This window comes from Ochotona princeps, chromosome 3, assembly GCF_030435755.1.
Source record: "Ochotona princeps isolate mOchPri1 chromosome 3, mOchPri1.hap1, whole genome shotgun sequence".
NCBI lineage: Eukaryota > Metazoa > Chordata > Mammalia > Lagomorpha > Ochotonidae > Ochotona > Ochotona princeps.
In genome coordinates, this window is record NC_080834.1 from 16,871,135 (window position 1) to 16,886,760 (window position 15,626).

At 41.7% G+C, this 15,626-nt stretch overlaps 1 protein-coding gene across 1 annotated transcript in view; it reads left to right on the top strand.

The window, feature by feature from the left end:
• Positions 1 to 8,014, top strand: part of RSRC1 (arginine and serine rich coiled-coil 1) — a 371,018-nt gene extending 363,004 nt beyond the window's left edge. Inside the window, exons 9-10 of the mRNA XM_004598575.4 lie at positions 6,971 to 7,123; positions 7,754 to 8,014. Of these exons, the coding sequence (XP_004598632.2) occupies positions 6,971 to 7,123; positions 7,754 to 7,846 (246 nt within the window). The 3' untranslated portion in view covers positions 7,847 to 8,014. The remainder of the gene's footprint in view (positions 1 to 6,970; positions 7,124 to 7,753) is intronic.
• Positions 8,015 to 15,626: the final 7,612 nt, after the last annotated feature.

The window sequence follows — 15,626 nt, forward strand, 5'->3', positions numbered from 1 at the left end:
CAGGTAGATAACTAATCGAGTGTGTTGAAAAAGAGAGTAAATATCATTAAGCAACCTGGCCTTTTGTTCTTTTGCTGGAAAGTATGTCATGAAACTAATTATGCCAAACAAAACCACCAGGTGGCAGTGCTGCTCAAAGCCACTTTCGATAATGGCCGTGCTGAGGTTTTGTTGCAATGGAAACTTTCTTCTGTCAGTTTTCATTAAGTAGTCAACAGATCTCTCCACGCATTATTAAACTATTCAGTATTAGTTAATAATTCCCCTACAGGCCTAACCCTTGAGAGAGTCACCTTACACAAATATGTGCTTATGTACTGCTCAAAGAAAACATTAAGGTATTATACAGGTAAAACTAAAATGAATATATTTGGTTTATGTAAAACAGTGGTATTATCCTGGCCATCTGAAAGATTGGATCGTGTCTGGCACTCGGTATAGTAACACATCACATGATTTCAAAGCAGTTTAACTTGGACTGCCATTCCTTACTAAGCTCTGTCATAGCATGGCTAAATCATGCAAACGATAAGTACATACAGTCTCCTAAGACAATGTGCACCACCGAAAATTAATCTCCTTGAGCTGAGTGAGTTGGCACACTCTCCGCTTCTCTCTTTGCGGAATGTTTATAGTAAAGGTCCTCAGCTTCACAGAGTCAAGGTAGCACATCCTGAGGGCCGTAGCCATGGAAACACACACATGCTTGTGGCCCTGACTCCAAAATATAAGAAGAGTGCTCTCCAGTCTAACGTAGACTACCTTAAGTGTCTATCAAAATAATATTTTATTTTCCTGAAAATTCTGTGTTTTTTATTGTTGATTTCTAGTTTTTGGTAGACTAAGATGCTGTGACTTTGTGTCCTAATAGATGGTCCACCCTAGGAAATGTTCCATGTGCCCATGAGAATGTTTGCTCTGTAGCTGTTAGGTAAAATGTTCCATAGGCATGTGCTAGATCCCTTTCCTTGGTGGCGTGGCTCAGCCCTGGCTGCCTTTGCCAGCTTTCTGTCATGGCTGATATGTTCGTTGATGACAGTGGCATGTTCACGTCCCCACTATTACTGCGCTGGAGGCTATGTCTCCCTCTTGCTCCAGTAATGTTTGCTGTACGTACCTGGGGGATCTTTGTTAGGGACATATTCATGACTGTTGTATCTTCTTTCTGAATCAGTCCTTTTACCAACATATAATGCTTTTAATTTCTTGTTACAGTTTCTAATTTAAAGTCTGATTTACCTGAACTGAATGTAACTACTGCCACCCACTCCATTTACATGATGGATCCTTTTCCAGCCCTTCACTTTCAGTCTACGTATATCTTTACCTATGAAGTAAGGTTTCTTATACGCAACACATAGTTGGGTCTTGTTTTTTGTTTTGTTTTGTTTTTAAAATTTATTTTTATTGGAAAGGTAGATTTACAGAGTGAAGGAAAGACAGAGAGAAAGATCTTCCATCTGCTGGTTCACACCCCGAATTGCTGCAACTGTCAGAGCTGAGCTGATCTGAATCCAGGAACCAAGAACTTCCGGGTCTCCCATGCAGGTGCAGGGTCCCGAGACTTTGGGCCGTCATCAACTGCTTTCCCAGGCCACAAGCAGGGAGCTGGAGGGGAAGTGGTGCAGCCAGGATAGGATCCAGTGCCCATATGGGATCCTGGCTTGCAAGGCGAGGACTTTAGCCACTGAGTCTGGGTCTTAGTCTTGTTTTTTTAATCCACTCACCCAAGCTATATCTTTTCCCTGGGGACTTAATCCATTTATGTTAAAGATTAATATTGATAGACAAATCTACCTCCTGTTGTTTTGTTGATTGGCTACTGATTTTAGTGAATGTGGTACTGTCCTGTATCGTCATAGTGTTTACTTCTGATGTAGGGCTGCCTTCAGAATTTCTTGTAAAACTAGTCTACTCCTAGTGAATTCTGCTAGCTTTTGTTTGGGAAATACCTCACTGGTTTCTCCTTCACTTCGAAAGAATAGCTTTACTGGACAGAGTATCCTTCATTACGAGTTTTTTTCTGAGGGGGCATGTTCATTTTTGAAACTTAGAGTATACATGCTGTTCTGGCCTTTCTTCTGTTAGTCTAACACACTTTTCCTTCCTATGTAATTTGACTTATAACAGGCAATGAGATTGAAGCAGTAATTAAAAGTCTCATATCAAAAATTAGGGCTTGATGGTTTCAAAGTATTTCAAAATATTCCAAAGGACAAAACTCTACCAAATTCTTTTTGGAAGAATGGCATCCCCCTGGATACCAAAACCACAGAAATATGTAACACACACACACACACACACACACACACACACACACACACACAGCTACAAAGCAATATCCGTGGCAGAGCATAGTTCCAAAAATACCTCACAAAATGTTAGCAAACCAAATCCAATATTGCATCAAGAAGGGCCTACATGACTGGCAAGTGAGATTTATTCCAGAGATACGAGGTTGGTTCGATATTCACAAATCAATAAATGTCATAAAGCACATTAAGAGAATGAAGAACAAAACCATATGGTCGGGCCCGGCAGCGTGGCCTAGTGGCTAAAGTCCTCGCCTTGAACGCCCCGGGATCCCTTATGGGCGCCGCTTCTGGTCCTGGCAGCTCCACTTCCCATCCAGCTCCCTGCTTGTGGCCTGGGAAAGCAGTCAAGGACGGCCCAATGCATTGGGACCCTGCACCCACATGGGAGACCCGGAAGAGGTTCCAGGTTCCCGGCATCAGATCGGCGTGCACCGGCCGCTGTGGCTCACTTGGGGAGTGAATCATCGGACGGAAGATCTTCCTCTCTGTCTCTCCTCCTCTCTCTGTATATCTGACTTTGTAAAAAAAAAAAAAAAAACCATATGGTCATCTCAAAAGACAGAGGGAAAGCACTTGATAATATTCAGCATCCCTCCATGATAAAAATTAAAACTCCACAAATTAGGTATAGCAGGAATATTTCTCAAATGTTATTAAGACTGTCTATGACGAACCAACAGCCAGTATTGTCCTGAAGCGGGGAGAGGTGGACACATCTCCCCTCTGATCTTGAACAAGGCAAGAATGTTCAGTTCTACCACTCTTCTCAGGATAGCATAGCAAGGACCAGTAACAGCAGTTAAGGAGAAACAGATAAGGGGCATCAGAATGTGAAGGGAGCAAGTCAGAATGTCTGTCTTTACAGGTGATGTGACAGGGTACATAGGAAGCCCTAACCACTCTGCCAGAAAGCTGTTAGAACAGGTGAACCAACTCAATAAAATCAGAATACAAAATCTACATATACCAACAAAGATCTTGCTGAAAATCAGAAATATCATTCACAATAATTACAAAAAAATCATGCGTTTCTGTGTCCTTGATAATTTTGTCAATATTTTATAATTTACATTGTAGAGATCTTTCACTTCTTTGGCTAAATTTATTCCTAATTAATTTGATTTTTTTTGTAGACTCATGCATCAGAAAAATTGGCATCATTAAATTTTTTGTTCTATCTATCTAAATCAGTTTTAGCACTATCTGTGTCAACATACTTGTGACACTGTTAACAGAATAAGAAAAAAAACGCTTTTAAAAATTGTTTATTTTTATTAGAAAGGCAAATTTACAGAGAGAAATATCTTCTTTCTGCTGGTTCACTCCCCAAGTAGCCACAACGGCTGGAACTGAGCCAATCCAAAGCCAAGAGCCAGGAGCTTCTTCCAGGTCTCCTATGAAGGGGCAAGGTCCCAAGGCTTTGGGCCGTCCTCCACTGCTTTCCCAGGCCACAAGCAGGGAGCTGGAGGGGAAGTGGAGTAGCCAGGACAGGAACTGATGCCCTTATGGGATCCCAGTGCAGACAAGGTGAGGATTTAGCCACTGAGCCATTGCACTTGGCCTGATAAAAATACTGTTAGAATTTGTGTAGAGTCACAGACACAGAAGAGTTACAACAATCTTGAGCAAAAGACAATTGAGATGAAAGCAAATCAAAGTATGCTGCAAGCTAGAGAAGTTAAAACACCATGATATACTGGCATAAAAACTGGCACATAGGTCTTTGAACAGAACAGAGAGCCCAGAAGTCAATCCACTTGCATATAGTCAACTTATTTTTGACAAAGGTACCAGAACATACATTAAAGAAAGGATATTATTTTTAAAAAGGATAAATAAATAGTGCTGACCTATGAATGAAATTAGATTCCTGCCCCTCAGCATTTATAAAAATTTGTGCAAGATGCATCAAAACCTAAGATTAACTTATGAAACTATAAAGTTGCTGGAAGAAAATATAGCAGAAATACTTGAAGACATTGTGTTTAAGTGATGACTTCTTAGACAAGGCACCAAAAGCAAAGCTAGACAGATGAGTTTATATTAAACTCAGAAGTTTCTGCGCAGCAAAGGAAACGATACAGTGAAGAAACGTCCAACAGAATGGGAGAAAATAGTTACCAGTATCTTATCCAGCAAAGGGTTAATATCCACAATGTTTCAGCAACTAAATTCAACAAAAAACCAACCAATCCAATTATAAACAGTGAAAGGACTTAGTTCTCAAAAGAAATAGAAATGCATGAGAATTGCTCAGTGTCACAAGCCATCAGGGAAATGCAAATCCAAATAACAGGAAGATACCACGTCACCTCTGTCAGAATTGCTACCATCAAAAAACAATAATAAATGCTGGCAAGGAGGTGGACAGAGGGCAGCTCTTATACATTGTTGCTGGGAATATGAATCAGCGCAGCCACTGTGAAAAACAACGTAGAGAATCCTGTAAAAGCTGGAAATGGGCACTGGCATTGTGACGTAGAAGACGAAGCTGCCCTCTGCATCATCAGCTTCCGGTATGGGCACCAGTTCATGTCCCAGCTGTCCGCTTTTGACCCAGCCCTCTGACAGCAGCTTGGGGAAAGCACTGGAAGAAGGCCCAAGTGTTTGGGCCCCTGCCACCCATGTGGGAAACCCACAGAAAGTTTCTGGCTTCTGCCTTTGCCCAGGCCCAGCAGTGGCTGCTTTGGCCATCTGGAAATGCACCAATGAAGATCTCTACCCAGCCCCCCACGCCCCGCTGCCTCTGACCTTCAAAGTAAATAATTCTAAAACAAAAAACAAAAAAAAACAACCTGGGGTTGGAACTGCTGTTTGATTCAGCAATCCCACTACTGGGGTGTATACCCCAAAGACAGACCCATGGTTCCCAGAGAGCCCCAGCACGGTCCTAGCAGCGCTGTGGCAGCAGCCAGCCCAGAGTCAGGCGCAGCGCCTGGCTTCAGATGAATGCAGAGAAAATGTGGCAAACGTGCACAGCGAGATGTCACTGAGCTATTCAAAGAAATGAGTTCTATCATTTGCAACAAAATGTAGAGAACTAGAGGGCAAAATGTTGAGTAAAACAAAGCCAGATACAGCCAGACAGATATGTTTTCTGTCTTTTACATGAGAGCTAACACTGAAAAAAAAAAGTCTGACCGCAGGAATGTTGATTGTTAGAGGTGCGAGAAGAAGCAACAGTTTTGGCTTCAAAATGTACCAAATGTGAGATAATAGGGAAAATGGGTTAAAGTGTATATTATCAAAACTATAAACAGAAAATAGGCTTGAATAAAATGCATATTAAAAAAATAAAAAAGAGGACCTGGCACAATAACATAGTGGCTAAAGTCCTCGCCTTGCACACCCAGAATCCCAATGGGTGCCGGTTCTGTCTCGGGGTACTCCATCTCCCATCCAGCTCCCTGCTTGCAGCCTGGGAAAGCAGCAGAGGACAGCCCAAAGCCTTGTGACCCTGCACCTGCATGGGAGACCCAGAAGAGGCTCTGGGCTCTTGGCTTTGGATCTAGCCGTTGTGGCCACTGGGGAATGAACCAATAGATAGAAGATCTTTCTGTCTTTCCTTTTCTCTGTAAATCTGCCTTTCCGATAAAAATAAATAAATCGGGCCCAGTGGCGTGGCCTAGTGGCTAAAGTCCTTGCCTTGAACACCCCGGATCCCATATGGGCGCTGGTTCTAATCCCCGGCAGCCCCACTTCCCATCCAGCTCCCTGCTTGTGGCCTGGGAAAGCAGTCGAGGATGGCCCAAAGCTTTGGGACCCTGCACCCGCATGGGAGACCCAGAAGAGGTTCCTGGTTCCCGGCATCGGATCGGCACGCACCGGCCGCTGTGGCTCACTTGGGGAGTGAATCATCGGACGGAAGATCTTCCTTTCTGTCTCTCCTCCTCTCTGTGTATCTGACTTTGCAATAAAAATATAAATAAACCTTTAAAATAAATAAATAAACAAATAAATAAATAAATAAATAAATCTAAAACAAAACATAACTAAATCTAAAATAAAGCAACACTTAAAAAGTTAACCCTTGAAGTTTATTTTTATACCTAATAGTGCCAATGTAAACTCTAAAGATGTGTTGCAAATTTGTTTTGATTAGTAGGATTTATTTATGCATTTATTTATTTATTTGATAAACAGGGAAGAAAAAAAGAGACTTCCCGTCCACTGGCTCACTCCCCAAATTCACACAGACTTGTGCTTGGCCAGGGTGGAGGCTAGGCCCGAGAGTGGGAGCACAGTGCCGGCTTCTCACAGAGCTCCCAGGCATGCAGTCATTGGCGCGTGACCACTGCCTCCCAGGCTCTGCACTGGCAGGAAGCGGCAGTCAGAAATCCAGCACAGCCACTCCATGGCCGCCGGGCTCAAGCCACTCTGCCGAGCAGGACTGGGGGCCCGGCTACATCAGTGCAGTTCAGTGGCATAGGTGCAGGATCACTGATTTGAGAAAATCATTCACATCACAGGCAGTTAAAACATTTCCCTTGCATCTTTGCATTTGCTTTATGAGTTGTTTTCCATTCAGTAATTCAGGATCTTTTTGAGATGGATGTCTTCTCAATGAAGACTAATCATGCAGTTATTAAAAATCAGAAGTATTAGAGAATTGTAGTATATATTATGTTTACATCAATATATGTTGTGTCTCTCAGTCCGTGGAACCTACTGAAGTGAAACATGCGACTTCAACATCAGGACCAGCATCAGTAGTTGCTGATCCACCCAGTACTGAAAAAGAAATCGACACCACCAGCATCCCTACTGCAATCAAATACCAAGATGACAATTCCCTGGCCCACCCAAATGTAAGACCCTTGAAGCCTTAACAATGTCAACTGAACTGTAGTTAACAGAAATCAATCAAGCTGTCCTGTGCTGCAATCAAGACCATTAAGGGAAATGGACTTATACATTTCTGTGTGTTAGAATTAGACTGCTGACCCTTCACCTTTCAGCTATTACATAGATTTGAATCTAGTTCAGGTCAATGCATGTTACCTGACTTCTGGAATTACTCTTTGTATGGTTAAGACAAGTGGGCAAAGAGGAGTTATTTTTAAAAAGAAAAAAAATCTCATTAAGCATACTAATCCCACTTTAACTCCTTTCTTAATTGACTATACACTTGTCACTGACATCATATATAGACTGCCTTTTATCAAATGTTGTAAATTGACTGTATCTCTCAGATCTGTTACCAGAAATCAATTACATAAAGGTAAAGTGTGGAATCATTCTATGATGGTTTTGATGTCAGAGTTTTTACTACAAGAAATTCTGTGTGTCAAAAATCCCAAATAGATGGTCCTCAGAAAGTCATCAGGAACTGAACAGTATCCAAATCGTGTGCTATGAGATATATAAATTGATTTATATAATGTTAAGTACAAGTTCAGCAGCAGACGATCACGTGTTCTCTTTTGCTTTTGTTTCAGTTATTTGTTGACAAGGCTGATGCGGAGGAAAAGTGGTTTAAGAGATTAATTGCACTCCGACAAGAAAGGCTCATGGGCAGTCCAGTGGCGTAAGCAATACCCATGTGACTGAATTGACAAAAACATCCTTAAGTTCGATTTTTAAATCCCAGTATTAACTTTTCACTGTTAGAAAGAACTTTTATCAGGTGGAATCTCTCCATTCTCTTTTGTAAGCTCGGATATTTGTTGATTGGAATTAAATAAAACATTTTGAATGTTGTAATTAGTATAAAACAATACGCATGAGTGTGTAACGGCATTAATAGAGTCATACAGATGGCAACACTAAATGATTCCTGGTGTTTCTTAGTGCGATTTGTAAACTGTCAAATTGTTGTTTACATTTAATCCTAACCAAAGCACCAAGAAGTGATCAAATTGTCATTTTAATGTGTAATTTTATTAATGATTAAGCAGGTGTTAAGAATCCAATTATTTGCTGAGATTTCAGCTTCCATGTTACGAAAGCATTTTTGATTCCTTAATTTCATCTTATTATAAATTTTCATCACAATGTAAGTACCCTAAATGACCCAAGTAAAATAAACATGCTTATTGAAAATCAAATCAAATCAAATAAATGGGTAAGTTTTGCTTAAAGATTTCCATGTACCAGATACTCCCTTTGAAACAGGCTGGCTGATGTGGCTTATTTTTCAGAAATTATGCTAGACCTAACCTGTTGACCAAACACCATAATGGGGAAATAATTTTTGAGAAAATTAGTGAGAGTTCTCACTTCAGTCTTAGCCAAGCGCTGCTCCCTGCGGAGGAAGCAGCTCAGAGTCCCTTGGTAAGGCTGCCAGTGGAATGCCTTTGTCTGAGAGAATAGCAAAGAACAGTGCGTTTCAGACTGAGCCTCCAGGGATCACGGCTTGAGACCTTACTTTACCAAGCTGGTTTCCAACAGCTGACATGACTGTTTCCCTTTGCTATTTTGTTCTATGTTCCAGTCTCACTCTCATTAAGTCTCTATAACGAACACAAGATAAACATGAAAAGTCTTTGGAATTGGAGCACCAACATAAAGGCCATTTTAGTGCTATCTTTTTAATATTTCTAGACCTGATAAATCCTAATCTCTGCCAAAAGTGAAAATCATAAAGAACTTAAACTGAAATACAAATGATATAGAAAATACACCAATTCCAAATACTTGTTTTCATACTTGTTTCCATTCTAAATAGAAGTTGGTGTCCTTTTTCTGTGACTGTAAATCGAAGTATCTGGTACGAATTCAGATTGTGTGGCTTTTAAATATATGTGCAGATCTTCATGACTTCAGAAAGGGATTACAATCTGTGAGATGTTGGTATTTCACTCTTCACGGAACTGGCATGCTGTAGGAGTACTATTGCCATTTTAGAAATTAGGTTTTAGAGCTCATGGCAAGAATATGTGTTGTCATTTATGCCACCAGTGATTTTCCACAGAAAGAACCTGGGCAAGGCAGTTTTTTTTCTTAAATATTTATGTTAATTTCATTTGAAATGCCAAATAGATAGACTGAGAAAGATCTTACATACACTGATTCACTTGCCAACTACCTTCAACAGCTAGGGCGAGGCCAGGCCAGCCACGAGCTTGGCACTCTTTCCAGATCTCCCATGTGGATGCCAAGGACCAAAAACCTGGACCAAAATTTCTACTGCCTCCCAGAGTGCACCTCAGCAGGAAGCTGGGTCAGACATAGTACGGCTGAGAACGGGACTGGGCACTGCGATATGCATTATGGGTGAGCCAACCAGTGATTTTAACTGCTGTGACAAATCCCCCACCAGTTTTGTTAATGTGCCTAATTCCAAATTTCTAATACAGTAATGGAAGATAATGTTCCTCATTTTCAGTATAATAAAAATAGTTATCTGCTACTTTCAAAATTTCATTTACTTTTATTCTTTATTTCAAGGACAGACAGATGAAGAGGAATCTATCCATTGACTCACTCCCCCTATGCCTATACAGCTAAAGGTGAACCATGCCTGAGCTAGGAGCCAGGAACTCAGTACAGGACTCCCACATGTGTGAACAATACTTGAACTATCGCTTGCTGCCTCGCTGGCGTAGCTTTAGCAGGAAATTGGATGAGAAGCCAAGTAGCTCAACTCCAGACAGGTACTCTTACATGGGAGCTGGCTACCCAAGCAGCGACTTAACCTACACATCCATCCTGTTACCTACTAATTACATCAAACACCAGTGTTTCTCTCTGACAATTACTCTGGATACATAAGTTTTAACTGCAGTAGTTTTACATTTTTTAAGATTTATTTATTTTTATTGCAAAGTCAGATATACAGAGAGGAGGAGAGACAGAGAAGAAGATCTTCCGTCCGATGATTCACTCCCCCAAGTGACCACAATAGCCGGTGCTGTGCCAATCCAAAGCCAGGAACCAGGAACCTCTTCCAGGTCTCCCATGCGGGTGCAGGGTCCCAAGGCTTTGGGCCATCCTCGACTGCTTTCCCAGGCCACAAGCAGGGAGCTGGATGGGAAGCAGGGCTGCCGGGATTAGAACCGGCGCCCATATGGGATCTTGGTGCTTTCAAGATGAGGACGTTAGCCGCTGGGCCACCACACCAGGCCCAGTATTTTTACATTTTAAAGCCAAATTTTCATAGGTAGTAGATAAATTAAGAATTTTTTAAAATGAGCTAAATTTTTGTGCCTGCAGACAGGCAATAGTTGTTTTCTTCCTCCTCGCTTCCCAACAGGATCCATTGTGATGTTGATTTTATTTACCTGAACTTCTAAGCGCATAATATTACCATACAAGCCAAATCAAATTTAATAAGACTTCATAAAACACTGTCAAACATATCTCAAGCACAACTCCAGCTAGGTGATAACATCCTGGCGTTCTTTAATATCCTAATATAATGCGTCTATAAAACAGAGCAATCTCTTTCATATCACTTGATTAATGACAACAATTTACACTTACAAGAGGCCATAAGCATTTTGTGAAACAAAATGGGGGCTACTCATAATGTGAGTTGCATTTTCATTCCTGACTACTGAGAGCATTCCCAGGGCAAATGCAGTCAGAACATTGTTTTGACATTCCCTAATTATGAGGAAGCAGATACTTGAGTCATTCATCTGCTTTGCTTCAGCTTTCTAGCATGTGGGATGGAGATTGGTAACAAACTCCCCAGCTTCTGCAGTGAGATGACGTGAAAGAAAGCCTGCCATAGAAAAGCTTCCTGCTTTCATAGAGTAAGTAAACATTTTAATCAAGTGTGGAACAAACAGTTGCATGAGTTGGAGAGCAACACTTCGTTTGTCTGTTCTTGGATCTCCATAGTTGAACAGTCCCTGTGCCAACTTTACCCTTGGCCTTTCCTGCTCTTCTCCACTGCCAAGGCTGTAAAAAAATCCCACCTGCTCAGAAGTCAGTGGCCCAGTATCTACTTACTTGAGGAAACACAGATCTGCGTATCCATTTAGTCATGAACATTTGTTTCGAGTGCCTGGGTTATACTGACCACAGTAAGGGGTACTTGTATGTACTAATGAATGCAGTGAGAATTCTGCCCTCAAGATGCTTAGTTGAAAAAGCCCAGACCTGTAAATAATCGAAGAGATACAGTATTTAGTGGTGGAGGAGAGAACTTCCTTGTAAAGATCAGAGAAGTAACTCAGACTCCATAAAGACTCAAAATTTAAGAAAGCTCAAACTACAGGCTCTCACAATCACCCACCCACATCTTTGGAATAAAGTTGGCAGCTGTTGCAGTCCCAACCTAAGGACAGAGTCCCTGCCTAGAAGCCCCAAAGAACCCTGTCCTCTCAATCTTATAAAAGAGCTAAGCAAACTTTGTGGTTCCTGGCCCTTCTTGGACTCCCTGCAGCCATTCCTTTTGGTGGAGAAGCTGGAGAAAGACGAGTCTTCATTCACCTGAGAGTCAGCAGTCTTGCTTCACTGTCACTTCTCAGCCAAGAAAGCGTGAGGTTGCACTGGCGGCTAAGGAGACTTGGCCTGTCTGTAAGAAGCGATTCTGCCAGTAAAGACCAGCACAGTCACGCAGCCTGCTGTGTGTTCCATAGTGCTGTTAGTCTGTTCCATATTGTTACAGAGAACATCATTTTGGACCAGTTCACTTGGCCAATTCATTTGCCTGTGGTTAAATTCTTCCCAGGATATTCCTTTGATTTGTGCATCAAGTGAATAACTCAGCAAATACGATAGTAACCAAAACTAGAAATAACTCGAGGACATTTTTGGTCCCTAAGCCATGGAGTGATTTGATTCCGGAGCGTTTACACCCATGTTTCTTTCTCCACTCCAGAATTCTTCGTGCATGTTGAGGGAGAAAAAAAAATTAAATTCAGTTCTTGGGTGTTGCTCAAAAGAGACAGTGCTTGGATTATTCAGGCACTGTCGTGATGCTGCTGTACAAACTTTACTTCTTCAAACGCCTTTATGGAATAACGTTAAAGTAAGAAAGCTCTCAGAGTTGTTTAGATCTCGTGGAGAAGTACGGGGTATGTTGCGCCTTCTCTGTTGCGTTATGGACTCACACAGGAGGGCTAAAATTTCAACATGGATCTTACTAGTCCTACCCCTGCTCAGACGTTTTTTGGTCTAATTTTCTTCTTATGTAAATGTTCTACATGACATGATAGTGGCAACACAGGGTCCACCTGCTGGCACCTGTGACTGGTACCCTTCCCAAACTGTAGGTGGATTTTCAAGAACTAAAGGCTAACAATCTAACAAGACAACTTTACACTGGACGATGTAGTGTTTTATTTTTAGGTCTCAGGAGAAATGGCAAAATGATCTCGCTGCAGTTCTTAAGAGTGGTGTACTGAATTGACCCTATCTTAGCTCCATGTAATACAGTACCTGGGCTTCAGTCCCACAGTGTGAAAAAAACCTATGGTAGTACAGGCTCCTTTAAAATCTTTTTTAAAATGAGCTGCCAAACTCCTATCTTGAGTAAAATCCATAGACTAAGTCTATGTATGTATATATATTCAGCAAACAATATGTTGTAAACTTAAAATAGAATTGAAAAAGTAAGTCATTTAAAAATATTTTCCAACTATCAACATAACATTGGATATATTAAGAACTGGATAGACATTTGAATCAAATTCTAAAGCTAAACATATCTAATCACCTTCTCTCTGCTGTAAGCCTAATGGAGATGGAGAAGATAAGCAATAGCTAATATATTAACACTTTGAAAAAACTCATTTCCGCCAAATTCTGTATATTTAACTCAGTTGCAATCTAATTATATAAGATGAAAGTGAAGGACCTCCCAAAATTAATGTTTGATAAATATGTTTCCCCATTTTTGAAATGTTTCATATGAAAAATTTGTATTTCTTTTTCTTTTAAAAATCTTACTTAATTGATTAGGGTACAAAGGGTCAAAGGCTACAGGAAAGGGGTAATGCCATTGTTTCCACACTAATATCATCATTTTCCCTGTATCTGGGGTCAGGGGAAAAACAAAGGGAGAAGCCCCACCCAGCCCCCCACCCAGCCCAGGTCCCTGATGTGGGGCACGCTCCGAGGGTGCTGCTCAAGCAGTTTTGATAGTTCAACAGTTCTGAATTGCTGCCAGTCTCGCTGTTCCAATCACGATGAAACCGAAAAATTTGTATTTCTGTCCCACTGGGTTTAAGCAGTAGTCCAAATCCTGTGTGACTTATTCAGAGCTCCATTAAACACACCTAAACTTGGAAAGAGACACTCATTTTCCTGTTAACACTTGTCCTCCTGCACCGGTGTATTTGAAAGATCATATGGTGCTTTTTCACAAAGGTGAAGCTTGCCTTTATAAATCACAGTCAGAGGAGATAACAGTGAATGAAAATTGGGTATATTTATCTTGCCATAATATTTGTGCAGTATAATTTCCAAGAAGCAACATTCAGTTAATTTATAACTCTCTTGAACATACTTTTATACATATTCCAGGCATCATTCAAAGTAAAAGTTACATGAGTATTGTCGGGTTTCTCTTAATTTTTGAAAAATCTGTTTTGGGAACTGTCATTGTGACACAGTAAGTTAAGATGCAACCTAGGGGGCCCGGCGCAGTGGCCTAGCAGCTAAAGTCCTCGCCTTGAACGCCCCAGGATCCCATATGGGTGCTGGTTCTAATCCCAGCAGCTCCACTTCCCATCCAGCTCCCTGCTTGTGGCCTGGGAAAGCAGCTGAGGACTGCCCAAAGCCTTGGGATCCTGCACCTGCCTGGGAGACCTGGAAGAGCTCCTGGCTCCTGGCTTCAGATCAGGGCAGCACTGGCCCGTTGCAGCTCACTTGGGGAGTGAATCATCAGATGGAAGATCTTCCTCTTTGTCTCTCCCCCTCTCTCTATATATATCTGACTTTGCAATAAAAATAAATAAATCTTTAAAAACAAATGTAGCCTGCAATGCCAGCATCTCAAATCAGCTGCTTCAGGTCCTGGCAGTTCTACTTCATATCCAGCTTCCTATTAATATGCCTAAGGAAGCAGCAGATGGTCCAAGTACCCCTGTGTCCGCATGGAAGGCCCAGGTGGACTTCAGGGCGCCTGGATTCGGCCTGACACGTCTGGCTGTTGTAGGAGTGAACTAGAAGATGAAAGATTTCTTTCTCTGTCTCTGTCTCTCTGTCTCTCTCCCTCTCTCTAGCACTTGTTATTAAATAAGTACAATTTTTTAAAAAAATCTTTTTAAATTGCACTGTCTGACAAAAATCTGTCTCTTTACAACAGTCAGTATAGTTTTGAAATGCATTTGGGACTCTGAGGGATTAATTTTAAAAACCCAACATTTAAATATCATTGGGTTTTAAATATTGGATTCCAATTCAAGCATGGATTCTGTAAGCTAATTATGAGTGGTCACCATTTACTAAACTAGTTATCTTTCTGCTAGACACCTCAACTTTTTCCCAGCGTTCATTCATACGCTTTCTATGCCTTTCTGTGTAAATACCCTGTTATTTATGAAGTCTGCTCATTTGCTAGCCGCTTGTAGATAGAGGAAGCGTCCTGACAAAAAGCTACCTAAGGTGGAAGTTACACCTGGATTAAGCTTTCTCTTAAATGGGCCACATTTTTGTGATTTGGATGGTTTGGGTTGTTCTTGCTTTGTTCCTTTGAAGAACAAGAAAAAGAAACCACAAAGAAGGCAAGGCAGGTCAGCACTGCGCAGCCCAGTTGCAAGGGCCTTAGGGAGAAGCAGCCATGATGAGTGTGTCGGTGCAGAGGGGGATCCGGGGGAGGCGTCTCTGACACAGGAAGACAAAAGGAGCTGAGAAACCCCCTGAACTGCAGCGCCGCGCCGTGCTCCGTGTGCCTCCTGGCTTTTAATGGCTGCATGAATTCCTAAAAGGGGAAATACTGTTAGGGTGTGCGTCTTTCACATGTAAATGAGTAAGTGAACAACAGCAAACAGTAAACTTTGAGTAGATGATTTCATTAGTATGTTCAAATCATGTAAAACCTAAGGTCACTTTGTACTAAATCGTAGGGAGGTGAATGCTGTCCACTGCCTTGCTCTGCCGGGGAGGCTGACCTTTAGGGATAGCAGTACCTGCTTTCCCTGGCTCTCTGGCCTCTCAGCATGTCCAGCCAACAGGAGGCCCTCACAGGAGTCAGAGGCCCTTGGCCTAGCCCAGCCCTAGTGCCGTCAGCATCTACGGAGTTAGTCAGTGGATGGAAGATTCTCTCTCTGCCTTTCAAATAAATAAGTGAGTCTTTAAAGCAGCAGGTCTGAACATTCTTTACGGCTTCTCCCATTGAGAGCAGCCGTCTATGTCCTCTCAGTCGAATGCAGGTCTCAGTGACTTGCTTGCCACCAGCAGAAATGCTTTGGGGAT